At 53.5% G+C, this 14,365-nt stretch overlaps 3 protein-coding genes across 3 annotated transcripts; all 3 read left to right on the top strand.

Moving 5' to 3' along the window:
• Positions 1 to 647: 647 nt before the first annotated feature.
• KRP23_4685 (Transmembrane protein 144-like protein A) lies at positions 648 to 2,077 on the top strand (the record flags this gene model as incomplete). The annotated part of the gene is made up of 3 exons (XM_067889673.1): positions 648 to 744; positions 838 to 863; positions 929 to 2,077. 3 exons carry the CDS (start codon positions 648 to 650, stop codon positions 2,075 to 2,077), a joined length of 1,272 nt encoding a protein of 423 aa, XP_067748813.1.
• A 320-nt stretch (positions 2,078 to 2,397) lies between these two features.
• On the top strand, positions 2,398 to 9,328 carry KRP23_4684 (Cyclic nucleotide-gated olfactory channel; the record flags this gene model as incomplete). Its single annotated transcript, XM_067889672.1, has 2 exons — positions 2,398 to 3,330; positions 3,401 to 9,328. The coding sequence occupies 2 exons, from the start codon at positions 2,398 to 2,400 to the stop codon at positions 9,326 to 9,328; spliced, it is 6,861 nt and encodes a 2,286-aa protein (XP_067748812.1).
• Positions 9,329 to 11,691: 2,363 nt separating this feature from the next.
• On the top strand, positions 11,692 to 13,579 carry KRP23_4683 (Ankyrin-1; the record flags this gene model as incomplete). The annotated part of the gene is made up of 4 exons (XM_067889671.1): positions 11,692 to 11,841; positions 11,896 to 12,189; positions 12,274 to 12,465; positions 12,527 to 13,579. 4 exons carry the CDS (start codon positions 11,692 to 11,694, stop codon positions 13,577 to 13,579), a joined length of 1,689 nt encoding a protein of 562 aa, XP_067748811.1.
• Between the last annotated feature and the right edge of the window lie 786 nt (positions 13,580 to 14,365).

Here is a 14,365-nt window from a genome sequence, read left to right as displayed (position 1 = left end):
GAACATGACAATATTCTGAACAGCTTCCTGGCTCCGGAAGCGCATAATTTGGGTATTTTGGTGCAGGATCACCATGCCTGCCTGCCTATGGCATCCTCCGTATCTGGGTACCCGTTCCGCTCGAAGGCATGCAACGCAAGAAAGGCAACTTTCTCCAAGGAAGAGTTTGGTATTGTATCACCAGCGTTTTCGAAGCACGTGTAATTCATCTGGGGGCGACTAGAAGCCGATTCTCGTACACAGCACAGGACTCGCCTGACCTGCAGCACGGCAACTCGTCCAAGATAATTATGCACCTGAGCAGGATATTCTGTGATATATTCCAGGCCGTTCGAAGCCTAAATTCACATGTCAACACACGGGCAATTGCAAAACGCTTTCTCATGACGAATACCAGCGGTATTCCGGTTTTGCCCTCTGGAGATTCAGTCGTAGAGCGCCGTGTCCTTCAGAGGACCGCATCTGCTTTTTGATTGGTTGCAAAAGTTGAAGTATTGTCATTCTTCTCATTGGTCAAAACGTATGTTTTTAGCCAATCCGAGACCGGTACCACTTCAAGAACGTCGCACGGTACGACACCCACCAAGGACCCCTTGATCCATTTAACAACTCCCCGCCGTCGCACCAAGAGCTTCCTCCCTGCGGGCATGAGCGAGCAAGTGGTGCTCGGCTACACGGCCGCCATCGTGGCCGTCTTCTTCTTCGGGACCTGCTACGTGCCGGCTAAGGCCTACGCCACCTACGGTAAATGCGTCCTGCCGCAGCTATTCGTAGTGACAGCTATTCTTGGCATTTTTTACATTTATACTGACGTTCTGTACACAATCTGAACTTTAGATGGCATCATCTTCCAGTGGTTCATGGTACCGTAAAATGTAGCCATGTGTCACTCGCACTTCAACATGTATTCATTCTTATTTGATGACAGTGTTCGGGTATCTTGATGGTGGGCCTCGCCTGGGGGCTGCTCAGCAACAACTGGTCGCAGTTCTCACAGTCTGGCATGTTCACGTTCCCCGAGGGGTTGCTGGGCGGCGCGCTGTTCGCCATCGCCAACCTGCTCATCCCCACGGTGGTCAACACGCTCGGGCTGGGCGTGGGCTTCATGCTCTGGAACGCCACCAACATCACGCTGGGCTACTGCGTCTCGCGGCTCGGGCTCTTTGGGGTGGCGCCCACGATCCCCAGTATGCCCTGGACCAGTCTGCTGGGCATCGGCTTCATGCTGGCCTCCATCGCCGTGTACGGCACCATCAAGCCGACGCTCAAGGCGCCCAAGACTAGCAAGAGAGTCAGGCGAGCCAAGGCGAAGCGTGACGGGGACGACGAGAACGCAGAGCCAAAGGTGCACTGGGAGACAGTGGGCAGCAGCACGAGTCTCAACAGCTCGCTGGGGGAGAGTTCTCCTCTGCTGCCGCAGTTTGCGGATGACGCAGATCTCGCGAGTGCGCCGCTGGTTCGACGTGAGTCACTTCAAGCGTCGCTCGTCCACCCAGAGCTGCCGAACTTTGGACCTTACATGATGCCCAACGAGCTGGGCGAACATGTCGAGCTGATGGACGCGGGCGCTGAGAAGACGCGGAAGGCCTTCGGAATGGCTATCGCACTGCTAGTGGGCGCCTTTTTGAGCTGCTGTCTCGTGCCGTTTGTCAACTGGAAGAACCGCTGCCGCCCATCGGACCCTGCGCTGAGCAGCCCCATCGTGGAAACGTGTAACCCGCTGAACTTCGTCTTCTCGCAGTGTCTGGGCGTGTACTTGACTAGCACCATCGTGTTCCTGCTGTACTCGCTGTTCCACCGATTCGTGCTGAAGCGCTCGATGCCTCGCAGCGTCATGCGTCCAGCCTACATCTGCGGTGTGTTGTGGGGCATTGGCTTGTGCGGTCAGCTCTACGCTATCGGCGCTTTGGGCTTCGACCAGATTTTCCCGATTTGCTCCATCGGTCCGGCCATGGTGTCGATGCTGTGGTCTGCCGGCTACTTCAAGGAGATCCAAGGCAAGAAGAACCTCAATACCCTGGTGCTTGGCACGCTGCTGGTGCTTATCGGCACGGGGCTCCGTGTCATTTCCATGTAAAGCGAGCAGAAGGCAGAATTGAGATCCTAAACCCGGTGAGCTGGAGAATGAAGCTGATGAAAAGCAAATTTCCTGCTGGATAACCTGGTTGCATCTGATTATTGTATGCTACAGGATAGAACTCGAGTGGTACAAAAGCTCCTCAGCTCGGTCGTTTCGGAATGACGCCAAAGAGGGACCGACGGATAATTTTGTTTTGTGCTGACCAAGAAGGAAGGACCCGAGCAACTGGACGTTGGTAGCAGTCAAAGATGGTTAACTCAGACAAGTCGAGCAAGTCAAGCAAAGGGAGCAGGACGAGCGAAAAGCATTCTTTAGTCATGTCTCTGGGTAGAATGTCGATCGGTCGCGTACACAGCCCTTTCAGTCTGCACACGAGACTGGCGAACGTCTTGGCGGAAGATCATCAGGACGCTTTCGACCCAAACGGGAAGGCTATCAAGGTTTGGGAGCACGTATTGTTGCTGAGTCTCCTGTTGGAGGCATTCCTGCTCCCATATTTCCTCGCGTTCCAGCCCCAAGCTGTCGAAGCTGTCTCCACGCTTTTCGTGCTGGTTCTCGTGTGCGAGGGTGTATTTGCTGCGGACTTGTACGTGCAAGCCCGCACCGGCTACTACTCGGACGGCAACCTCATTCGAGACAAGAAACTCACGACTCGACGCTACGTGCACTCGTTCCAATTTGTGCTCGATCTCGTAGCTATCCTCCCATACCAGGTTCTTGTGATGGGGTACCCAAGCTTCGTTGCAAAACTGCTGCTCTTGAAGCTCGTGCGTTGGAGCCGACTGCCGCATTTTGTGTCAAGTCTGGACGAGTTTTACGCCAAGTATTTCGTCGTGCTAAAGCTACTCAAGGTTCTAGCGTCCACCGTCTACCTGGCCCACGTCCAGGCGTGCGTTCGCTATAGACTCGTTCATAAGTACAGCAGTAGCGGTCCCGAATCCGAAGGCCCATCGCACACGCAGCCACTCCATGGACAGTATCTGGCGTCGATGTTTTGGAGTGTCGGGATCATGACGGGTCTTTTCGAAGGGGAACTGCCCCGCCACAGCTCCGAGTTCTTCTTCACAATCATAGTTGCGCTTTGCGGGTTTTCCATGTTCACAACGTTGTGTGCGACAATTTTCGTGATTTCCAAGTGCGAAAGCGGGCAAACGGAAGCGCTGGAGGCGCGTATTAACCAGCTAGTGCACGTTCTGTCGTTCCACCGAGTCCCGGAAAGCCAACAAACACAAGCGATCGAGTATTTGCAGGTCCAATGGCCTTGTTCTCCTTATTGTTCTCCTTAAAGAGCAAACTGACGAGCATGTTTGTCTGTTGTAGCGCTACTACACCGATACCGAGTCACACGACCGTGAGACTGCAAAGATCCTGTGTCCTTCTATAGCCAACGACATCCAGGTGGAGCTCCTCAAGTCAACTATCGCCCGGGTCTCGATCTTCGAGGGTTGCAACGATCAATTCATCGTGGCGATGACGAGTCTATTGGAAATGATGGCGGTGCCTGTCCAAACGACGCTGTTCTCAACTGGAGATCAAGGAGACGCCATGTACGTGGTTCATTCAGGAGTGCTCGCCATCGTCATCAAGTCCGTCCTGGTGCGAGAGATCCGCAAAGGCTCGTGCTTTGGAGAGTTGTCTGTGTTTTCTTCGATGCCCCGAACAGCCACCGTCATCTCGACCACGTACGTGATCTTGTACAAGTTGTCTCGGTTTCACTGTGAAAGAGTGCTGGAAGGGTACCCTGGGTGCGCTTCTGTAGTTACTACTCACGTCCACAACTTGCTGAACCAGCTGAACAACAGCGAGAACAATGCCAGCAGTTCTGCATCGTTTTCCAGCGCCTCTGTAGCATCGGGGAGGTCAGGAATTCGACGTGCATCAGTTGCTGCGGGGGTTGTAGCAGGAGCCTCCGCTCTCATGAAAGTTCTATCGGGGAAAGGAAAAGGTAGCATGTCTTCGATGAGGAATATTATGCCATGGCTGGGTAAGAAAAGTATTGTGAGCCCGGACCAAATGGAATTGTCAGAGACAAAGCCTGAAACGTTGGATGGGCTTGCTCCACCACTCACGAACGAAGACACGCTTCGCTCTCGGAGAGTGAACAATGATCAGAGTTCACAGAGCACGATACTGAATCCGTATGATCGCCACCTTGGCCCCAACACGGCACTTATCCGCGAAAACCAGGGGTTATGGCGTCTGCTGTTACTTCGAAAGTGCATTGATAGGCACTCACCGGTGCGCATGTGGTGGCTCTTGCTGCTTCTCTCGAACCTATACTACTGCTGGATCATGATTCCAGTCCAAGTGACTTTCCCACTGTGGCAGCGACCAGGATGGGCCATTCAAGCGATTGACACTATCTCGAACGCTGGTCTACTATTCAATCTCGTGTTGAACTTCAGTTTGTCCTTCACGTTCGACTCGGAGAATATCCTGGACCCCAAGCAGAGCGCTCGGCGGTATATTCGAGGCAGCTTCGTCTTCGACCTGCTTTGTGCGCTTCCGTACGAGTATTTGTTTATGGCGAGGTACGGTCTCATGCGGCTTCCACGGCTCCTGGGCGTCTTCCACTTGAGGAGCTATCTGAAGGAAATCGCGTACTTTATCCCTTTCAGCAGCAGACGCCAGCTCATTTTGCTCGGGATACTATTGTTCATGATGTTCCACATCGTCACATGCATTCACTTTAGCATTTCCTACTCGGAAGGATTCAATCCGAATGAGGAAGAAGCGTGGATATCCCCTATCAGTGTTTGCTTGAGCAGAGTGAACGCAACTCACTTGCAGAATTGCAACGGAGCGATGTTTGATACCGCAGCTAATCAAAGTGAACTGCAAGCTATCACAATGTTGGAGTACTCTCGGTCGCTCTACTATGCTGTGGGTGTGCTAGCCTCTCCGGGGAAGAGTGTCGAACCCACTACCGACGTCCAATTGAGCGCGGCGCTGATTCTAATGCTAAGCGGGTTCTTGATCACCGCGATCGTGGTGGACAACGTCCAGAAACGTTTTACCGCCTCGGCATTCGAGCAAAAGGAGTTCTTCTTGACGAGTACGCGGATTCAACTCTTCCTACGACGCCAAAATGCTCCGTTAGCTATACACCAGCGGGTAAAGTCTTTTCTCGACTATTGGTGGTCGTCGCACCGCGGTGCAGTGATCGGCGAGCTGCTGGCTGACCTGCCACGACCTGTTCGATTGGATTTACTGCGAAGTATTTGCTTGCCAGTGCTGCAAACGCTCGCGCTGCTGCAGAACGCGCGCCCAGTTCTAGCCAAACTGGAAGAGCTCATGGTGGAAAATGCCAAGTTCATCTTGTACGGCCAAGGCGAGATCGTGTACCGCCATGGCGACTCGGTCGTCGGTATGTTCTTCCTACTCGAAGGGGACGTGTGCATGGTAGAGAAGGGCGAGTCGTCACGTGAAGTTCCCCGTGGAGCCTTCTTCGGCACAGCAGCGCTAACGCAGCAAGAACGAGGAGAAGGCTACACCGAGCATGTCAGCGCCAATAGTGGGTGTATCCTGCTGTTGATCTCTCGAGACCAGTTGCAGGCGATGGAAGCCATCTTCCCCACGCTCAAAGAGGAATTCTTCTCACTTCAGCAGCGACTGCTCGGCAACAAACTCTCGAGCATGCGCGCGAAGAAAAGTTGGCTTTCTCAAGAGAAAATGACGTCCCGTGTGCTGCACAAGTTATTTTCTGATCTGAAGGGAACGTGCACCGCAGTGCACGACCCGAACTCGCTGTTCATCCTGGCGTGGGAGACATGGGTTTTCCTAGTGATGACTATGCAATGGGCTCTTGTCGTGTTCCAGGCGTGCTTTCCTATGAACGGTGCACACAAAAATGCAGACACGTTGATGGTCTTTCTGGAGCTTTCCTTCGTTCTGGACGTGCAAATCCGCTCGCGACTTGGATTCTACGAGTTTGGGAATAAAATCATGGACCCCGTGCGTATCAAGCGCAAATACTTCCGATCGTGTACGTTCGCATTGGACATTGCTGCGCTACTGCCACTGTACGTCGTCAACTGGGTCGTGCCTTCAAGCAAGCGGTGGGACCTTTTAAACGTCAACAAGTTGCTGCGATTGTTCAAGGTCCCCAGCCAACTCCACGCACTGGAGACTCGGTACCTGAAGCACACGACAGAGCTTCGCCTGTTCAAGCTTCTGTACTACATGTTCATGCTGTCTCACTTGCTAGGCTGCGTTTGGTTCAACTTCGCGTCTAGGGAGGCCGTCCCCAGCTTCCTCAGTGCGGCTGACAAGGCAACAGCGTTCGGTGACAACCACTGGCTGCCGTCCGAACACTTGGAGCATGGGTCCCACGTCCTGCAGTACATGGCTTCTTTGTACTGGTCTTTTGGGCTCATGTCGGCTTCGAGCGAGCCCGAGTTCCCGAAAACCACGGCGCAGTGCATTTTCAGCGTCCTCACCATGACCGCGGGGTTCTTCCTGTTCGCCTACGTGATCGGTAACTTCGCCGACATCATCGAGCTCAACAGTTCCGAGACCAGGGAGTTCAACGCCAAGATGCGCGCTGTACGAAAGATGCTGGATCATTTCCAGATGCCGGAGGAACTCCAGACGCGCATTAAGACTTTTCTGCTCTTCAAGCGGTACCACACCATCACGCAAGAGCACCTCCTCGTGCACTGCCTTCCGCCATCGCTGCTCACCGACATCCGCCTCGTGCATCTCAAGCCGATGATCGACAAAGTGGAGTTTCTGAGGGGAATGGAGGGGTCAATCACGCGAATGCTCGTCTCCCAGTTCACACAGGCCCTGATCTCACGAGGAGAATACGTTTGCAAGTTTGGAGAAAGCGGCAGCGATATGTTTTTCATTTTCACGGGCGTTTTGGACGTACTTGTGCCCTCGCGGGTAGCAAACCGCCACTGCAGTACTTTCAAATCGCTCGTGAGGAACTTGAACTTGGTTGGTAAACCTGGAGGTCTATCTGGAGTACCGGGTCGCGTTGCTCCGGCGGGCAATGGCCAGGAGCAAGCAAGCAAAGCCCAAGACCAGCTGGTTAAGGTGAACGAAATCTCAGCAGGGCGCTACTTTGGCGAGAACGGGCTATTTACCACCGGGAAGCGCAATGCGTACGTCCAGGCGCAAACTTCCTGCACCTTGTACAGATTGTCCCGTGAATCGATGGAGCTTGTGTTCGCGAGATACCCCAAGTGGAAGCAGAAGGTGCTTCGCATTGCTAGCATCCGCCGCGAGCAAGAGCGGCTAGTTCAGCTTTCACGCGATGAACAACGGCGCGGAATGGCCACTTTGACTGGTATGATGTTATCTCGCGCAGATATCATGAACGAGCGAGCCGAACGCTTGAAAGAGGAGCTCAACCACGCTCGCTTGAAGCGTAGTAACAGCTCACGCCTGGACCTTCTAAACACGGCTGTGGTGAAGTCGGTGAGTCGCTTGGTACTTGCGCCACTCGCTAAGGCTTCGGATAGTATTGTTCATGGAGCCCCAGTACAGAGTGAGTTCCACCTGCGCTGGCTACGCTTTATGGTGTCTTGCACCATGTACGTTGCTATAGTGGTGCCCTACCAGCTTTCAATGGACGCCATGAACCGGGTCACCGCTTTCGCTACCGTCGCGAACACTGTTTATCTGCTGTGCGAGGTCGCGTTCACGCTAGACGTGTGGTTCAGCTGGCATATCCAGGAATCGCCAGCTTCTTTGGAGCTGTACGAGCAAAACCTGCGAAGCGTCTACAAGAAGAAACGAATGCTGCTAGACGTCACGGCCGCGATCCCTTTCCACGGCCTTCTGTTCATCTTCGAGTCCCGTCCATGGCTCAAGTTACTGCGCTGCATCAAGATTCTCAACGTCGTGGGGTATTTGGATGAGATCAGCCGTCGCAGCGTGGCCAACGAGGCCACTCGCTTTTGGCAGGTGTGGATGCTCTATTTGCTGGTGATTCACTGGGCAGCTTGCGCGTATCTGGCGGTGGCCGTGGACGCAGGGTTCGGCACAGAATGGGAATCGTGGCTTCCATCTGGAGAACTGGAGATTCCAGACCCCCAAGACCCGTCTCCTGGGCAACTCGCTCGACGCTTTTTGCGTGGCCTCTTCTTCGCCACCACTGCGTTCGTCAAGAAGGCGCGCAATATCGCGCCGGAGACCGCGTCACTGTACGCGTTCCAGATCACCATGTCCTTCGTAGGCCTCATCACCATGTCGTTTGTGATCGGAGAGCTTGCAAGTCTTTTCATCTCGTACATTGGTCTGGAGGTGGACTTTCGCAAGAACCACATCGCGGTTGAGCTCTACTTGGCACGTCTGCGCGTGAGTGACCGCCTCAAGTCACGAACGTACGCCTTCATGACTTCTCTGTGGTCATCGCACGCTGGCGTAAACTACGACAGTTTGCTGGAAGAGATGCCACGTCCTATCCGTGCAGCTTGCATTCTCCACGCGTCGAAAGAACCGCTCGATTGGTTTATCATGAAAGTCATCACACCCGTGTGCCGCAGTGAAGTCGAAGCCTTCACTCTTTCTGTGGCCGAACAACTACGCTTCGAGGGGTACCCCCGCGACGAAAATGTCGTCACGGAAGGCAGCATCGTACGCGCCATGTACTTCGTCACGAAAGGCTATCTCAACATGCAGAGCAACTCATTGCTGGATCGCCCGGTGGGTCTTCGTGCCGGTAGCTACTTCGGTGAGCGCGGTCTATTGGCGTTCACCATCAGCGCGTACACCGTGCGCACAGTTCGGGCGTGCGACTTGTTTTCGCTGAGTTCGCAGGCGTTCGTACAAGTGCTGGAGAAACACTCGTTCTCTCGTCTGGCGCTCACACTCTGCAATCGCGCTCACATGCATCTCAAGGCGAAGAAGTTGGCGGATTGCTCGAGACTCGACATGGAAGGTCATTGGGGCTCAGCACTACTGTACACCGTGAAAGAGTTCCAGACGCAGCATGAAGCGAATGTTACTGCCAGTGGGGAGGAATCTGCCGAAGAGGAGACCTCCACGAACACCGCCGATGCAGTGGATTTTGAGTTCACAACTGGAGGGGGAAGCAAGAGACAAAACGCGTCAGAGTGTGACGGGAAGGAAGCGACGAGTTCAGAAGGCGACGACCTACCAGCGACTCTGAGCGAGATGCTTAAATCGCTGAATTCTTCTGAGAGCTGCTTCGAGACGCTTGCACCGCTGCTTCACATCATGCTGGCAACCGATCCATTAGACTGGAGCGTAAACTTCTCTGAAGCATCTAACGGGTGACAGGATTCTGTTCCGGGGGGACGTTGCTGGATCTGTGCTCTTGACCGCTGTCGACGAAGGCTACCCATTGTACGGCTTCTGGCTGCTACGCATCTCGTGCTGATGAACACGAGAGCCGCTGGAACCGAGTTCCTGCGCGCTTTCGACGAACGAGCCTCGCGAGCACAAGCGGGGCAATCTTGTCCCCACGGCGTGACGCAGTATGCGTTGCGATTTCTATTGTCGACGGCGCGGGGTGGTGTTGCGATGAATTGGGCCAACGGCGTCAACTCCAGCAGCTACGCGGCCATGCTATTGGCTGCCATCTTCAGGTCGGACTCGCTTCAGGACCATAACTAAAACGCTGGTGATGATGGATGGTGACCAATAACTGCTGGGATTTACTGTGGTAGCTTCGCCTTGGACGTCACCTTTACCAGCGCTATGGTTTTCCTGCGATGTGCAGAGTTGGAGTCTTTTCACGAAGTTCATTGAGCGGTCATTTCCTCACTGCATTACATCAGTCACTTGGAATGAACCTCAAGGGTCTGGAAGTGTTGCTATCGTCGTGTCAATCTGGCTATTGTTGCTGTTGCTGGCATTCGATCGAATTGCCACTGCAGATGCGTATCACGACAATTCATTCACAGTACATTTACTCAAGCTACTGGTTATTTGCGCGTTTCACCCTCACGTACGTGGTGAACTCTTCTGCTCGCTACAACGTTCCGCCAGGGGGAAGGAATAGAGGACGAAGTGGTCTGCAGCACCAATCGAGCATCGGGCATACACGACGGTAGCGCTCTACGCTCCAACGACAAATCTGAGCTTTTGCCAGTCGAAAATGACAATTTAATTCGTGTAACGTTGGCGCCGACCGAAAGTCTTCAACGACTTGTGTTCGAGCACGTTCAATTCTCCAGAAATAGTGGAGCACTGGCTTGGACGACATCGTTAAAGCCGATTCTGTGTGTGCATACCGTAAAAGTGTGACGACCGGGCTGCTGACGTTGTTGCCGCCGTAACGCAATCGAATTTTGAACGAGGATGAGACTCCTACAAGTTCCTGGCTGAAAAAAGAGCTTGCACTCGCGACTGGGATTTGCAAGCGCGCGTTTCTTTATTTTACTGCACCGACCATCGCAGGGAGCAATCACGGCATCGTGAGGAGCTCATCAAACTTTGAGTTGTGAACCAGTGTAAAAACTTAATTAAAAGTTTGATGAGCTTAATCTTTATAAGAACCCAGAAAAAGGGAATTCCATCACCTGGTACATTATTATTTGTTGACAAACTGTAGAAAGTTGTAATCTTTGATAAGCTTACCAAATGCAGCTGAAATATTATCTTGATGGGGCTTGTTGTACTTGCGGAGCTTCTTCCTCTTCTGCTCGATGGGCGCGGGAAATCCAGAGGCTGCCCACAGCAAGATTTGCCCCCAAAAGATACATGTACCAGTGTCTGAACTTGTTCCCGAATGGCGCCCACAGCGCGAGAAAATCAGAAACGCAGTCTTGTAAAAGGTAGGGGGAAATAGTTCGAGATCGAGCACTGACCAATCGTAAGTTTGAACGTTGCACGCTTCACCGTGTGAACCAAACGATAAAATCACTTTCTGATCGGCGCCTTCGTTTTCGGTTTTCAGTGAAGTACTAGTACAGTGATACCACGTAGCTCTCCTTATTTTCGTTCGAGCTACAGCTTTCTGACCGCCCCGAGAATACCAATAGCAACCTGTTTTGCGTGATGGCATCCGGTGGACCTGTCTCTCGACGTTTTAATACTGACCAGCGAAAGGCATCTGACGGCCCGAATGAAAGCACAATTTTGCAGGCATACAGAAACACAAGACAGCAGAGATTGGAGCAGCACGAATCGAGGACCAGCGTAGAGAGAAAACAGGCTAATATATAGTAAAGTTGGTGCTAGGATGGACTTGAACACAATGCAAGTACTGCAGCAGCTCTCTGCTGGCCACACAAAGCCGGGTGCGCAACGCGAGCAGTGTCTGAGAGGGCTGCAAAGAGTCGATTCTCTATCGAAGCGATAGTATTGAAGCAAAAACAGCCTATCCACCGCCACCGGTGGGCACGAACGTTCATAATGCTCATTTCTAGGCTCTTCTGCGGAGCCCTTCAAACATTTTTTGGTAGAGAATGTTTCATCGACAGGTCTCAATCCGAGCGCTTGATTTTAGCCTCTACGAGAGCGCCTTCGGGAAGCCGCCGTCATCGAGATCCACGAGGAGCTCTCGGTGAGTTGGTCGCTTGCCTGCTTCGCTCGCATTCATACGATCGTACTGCTTTGATTGGCATTTCTAGAATTCGCGGCACTCGCTCACATCCGCTACAACTCGCTAGATATACGCTTTGTCAACATTTCCTATGGCTCAGCCAGAACGACAGTCGGAGGAAGATGCATCACCTCGCTTGGCTCACGTGGAGCAGGCATGGCTGGCGGCAGCAAGAAACGGTGATGTCGACCGGATGAAGATGCTCCGCAATCAGCATCCCAAGTGGCTGGACCTTCAGCGGGTACGTAAATCTTCCATTCGTGCAATTGTCCGTCATTGACGAATTCAATCGCAGAATGTCGACACATTGGCGGTCGATTCGGACGGATCTCGATCCTCGCGGACGACTGGTTTCTGCAGTTGGGACGGATTCCATCTCGGAACTATCGGAGCGTCCGCGCTGCACACAGCGACATGGCATGGAGATACCAACATCGGGCAGTACCTCCTTCAAGAGGGCCAGGACCCCAATACGGAAGACGATACTGGAATGACTCCGATCATGCTGGCGATCATGCACCATAATTTGCAGGCCACGCGCTGCGTCTTTCGCGACCGTCTAGCAATTCAGCGAAATCTTGTCACGGATGTGAGTCTTGAGTAGTGTAGATTTGGAACTGGTCGCTTAGTATACTCGTAGATGCTGACCCGACGCATTGGTTCACAACTGTAGTGCCGACACGAAGATGACGAACGCACGCGGAAGACGATGGAGCGTATCCAGCTCTTCTTCCGCTTCAACGCTGATGTCGACAAGCAGTGTCGCCGCGGGAAGACAGCGCTGCACCAGGCCACCACGGACGACACGTATGAGGTGGCGAAACTGCTTATCTCGAAAGGTGCCAACATCGACATCCAAGACGAGGTACGTCCGTTATTCCTGCCTCAACGATAGCACAAATATTTCACATGTACTTGCTGGGTAGGAGGGGAAGTCTCCGCTGTACGACTGCATCCAGTCAGCAAGCATGCTAGTGGCCGATCTTCTCTTGCAACACGGCGCACAGATCCACCTCCCAGACAGCGACGGAGTCACTCCACTGCAGCTCGTCGTACGCACCCACGATGTGCCCATGCTACAGATCGTACTCAACCACCATCAACTCGTGCCAACCCAGGGCGAAGACTTCGCCGGCTCCGTTCTCATGACCGCCGCCGACGAAGGTGCGCTACCGATTGTAAGGTTTCTGCTGGAAGAAGGCTACACCAGCGTCGACCACCAAAGTTCGATCGGCGAGACGGCCATGCATCGCGCACTGACGAACAAGAGAGCCGCGGTAACCGAGTTCCTGCGCGCTTTCGACGAACAGGCCCGCGTGCTTCTTTTGAGAACAAGGGCGGACGAGTCTTGTCTCCACTACGCGGCGCGGTACTCGTCTCCGGATGAGTTGCGACGTCTGCTAGGCTTCTATGGTCGCTGGCGCAGCGGTGCCGACGTACCTCTACTCGAGGACGACGACGTGGTGATGTCTCTGCTTAACGACGTCAACTCCGATGGTTACACGGCCTTGTTCTTGGCTGCCACGTCCAAGTCGGAAGACCGCAGCGCCAAGACGCGACTGATGCTGGACGCCGGAGCGAAGCTCCTGGGGGGCAGCCCATTCCTTGAAATCGCCTCGGATCGGACGACCATGACGCTCTCCGCCGACGTGCAGAAATGTTTGTCCTTGTGGCTGTCGGAGTGCGCGGACTCTCGCTTGGACGTGGCCACCAAGTTCTGCATAAAGTACTTGGCGATCATTTCCTCACTGCATCATCTGCAGCTTCAGGTGAACCACAAGGTCCTGGAAGTGTTGGTGTCGTCGGGCCAGGCGGTTGATATGACTCCGCTGTTGCTACTGCTGCCATTCGATCGAAGAGCGTCCCTGCTGCTGGTGGAGCATGTTGGGGCGTTTGGCAGACAGCAGGGCCATCCGCTGGTTCGAGCACTGTACGAGGAGCTTGCAGCAGCGTGGACAGGGCTGGATGCGTCGCCATGAAGATCGGCACGATTTGGCAGGCTCAGGAGGCAAGCAGCAATCACTGGTCGCTGTATGTGGAGTCGTTATTAGAAGGTTAGAAGATAGCAAACCGTTTATCAGGGTTAAGTAAATTAACGACTTCCGCAAAAATTCGTGAAAACGGCCAAGTTCTGGTGCTAATGACGCTACACAGTCACTCGCCCACTCGGTAAGACCTCCCACGTTCTTCGGTGGAAGTTAAGGCCACGCTCGCAACTATAGGATTTAGTTGCAGCGTCATGACTCAAGCAGCATAAAATATACTGAGGGCCATTCTTATCTGTTGCGATTTCCTAGGATTTCGGAACCCAACGCTTTTTCATTGGTTGTACTCATGCATTTACATAAGTTGGTCAAATTATGCATAAACTGGAAAACGAGGGACGGAACCAGAAAAAAAAGTTGGGGTTCAGATCGGAATACGCAGCCCAAATGGTTCCAGCTACACTCGCCCCTGCCAACGGGGCTGGGATCCGTGCCCAGCAGGAAAGAACGACCCTGAGGGCAGTCCGCCTCGTGCCTCGACAATGGATCATGTTTTAGCCTGTGTGGTGGACTCAAAGCTGAATATCCTTGCAGGAGGGGGCCACCCAAAGAGACGGACACCAGCGCTTCAACTTCAAGTAACAGCGTGTGTCCACTCGAAGTCCTCGCCTGCAAAGTGAGTGCAACGGACTTGGAAGTTTTCATCTGTTAGTTCGCCCCCAGCGGCCCGTTCGTAGTCTTCATTACCAGTGCATGGCCGATTGCACTCGTAGATAGCTC

Source organism: Phytophthora ramorum (assembly GCF_020800215.1).
Source record: "Phytophthora ramorum isolate Pr-102 chromosome Unknown Phyram_PR-102_s0003, whole genome shotgun sequence".
Taxonomy (NCBI): Eukaryota; Oomycota; class Peronosporomycetes; order Peronosporales; family Peronosporaceae; genus Phytophthora; species Phytophthora ramorum.
Note: the sequence above shows the minus strand (reverse complement) of the source record. Positions and strands in the feature narration are given on the sequence as shown.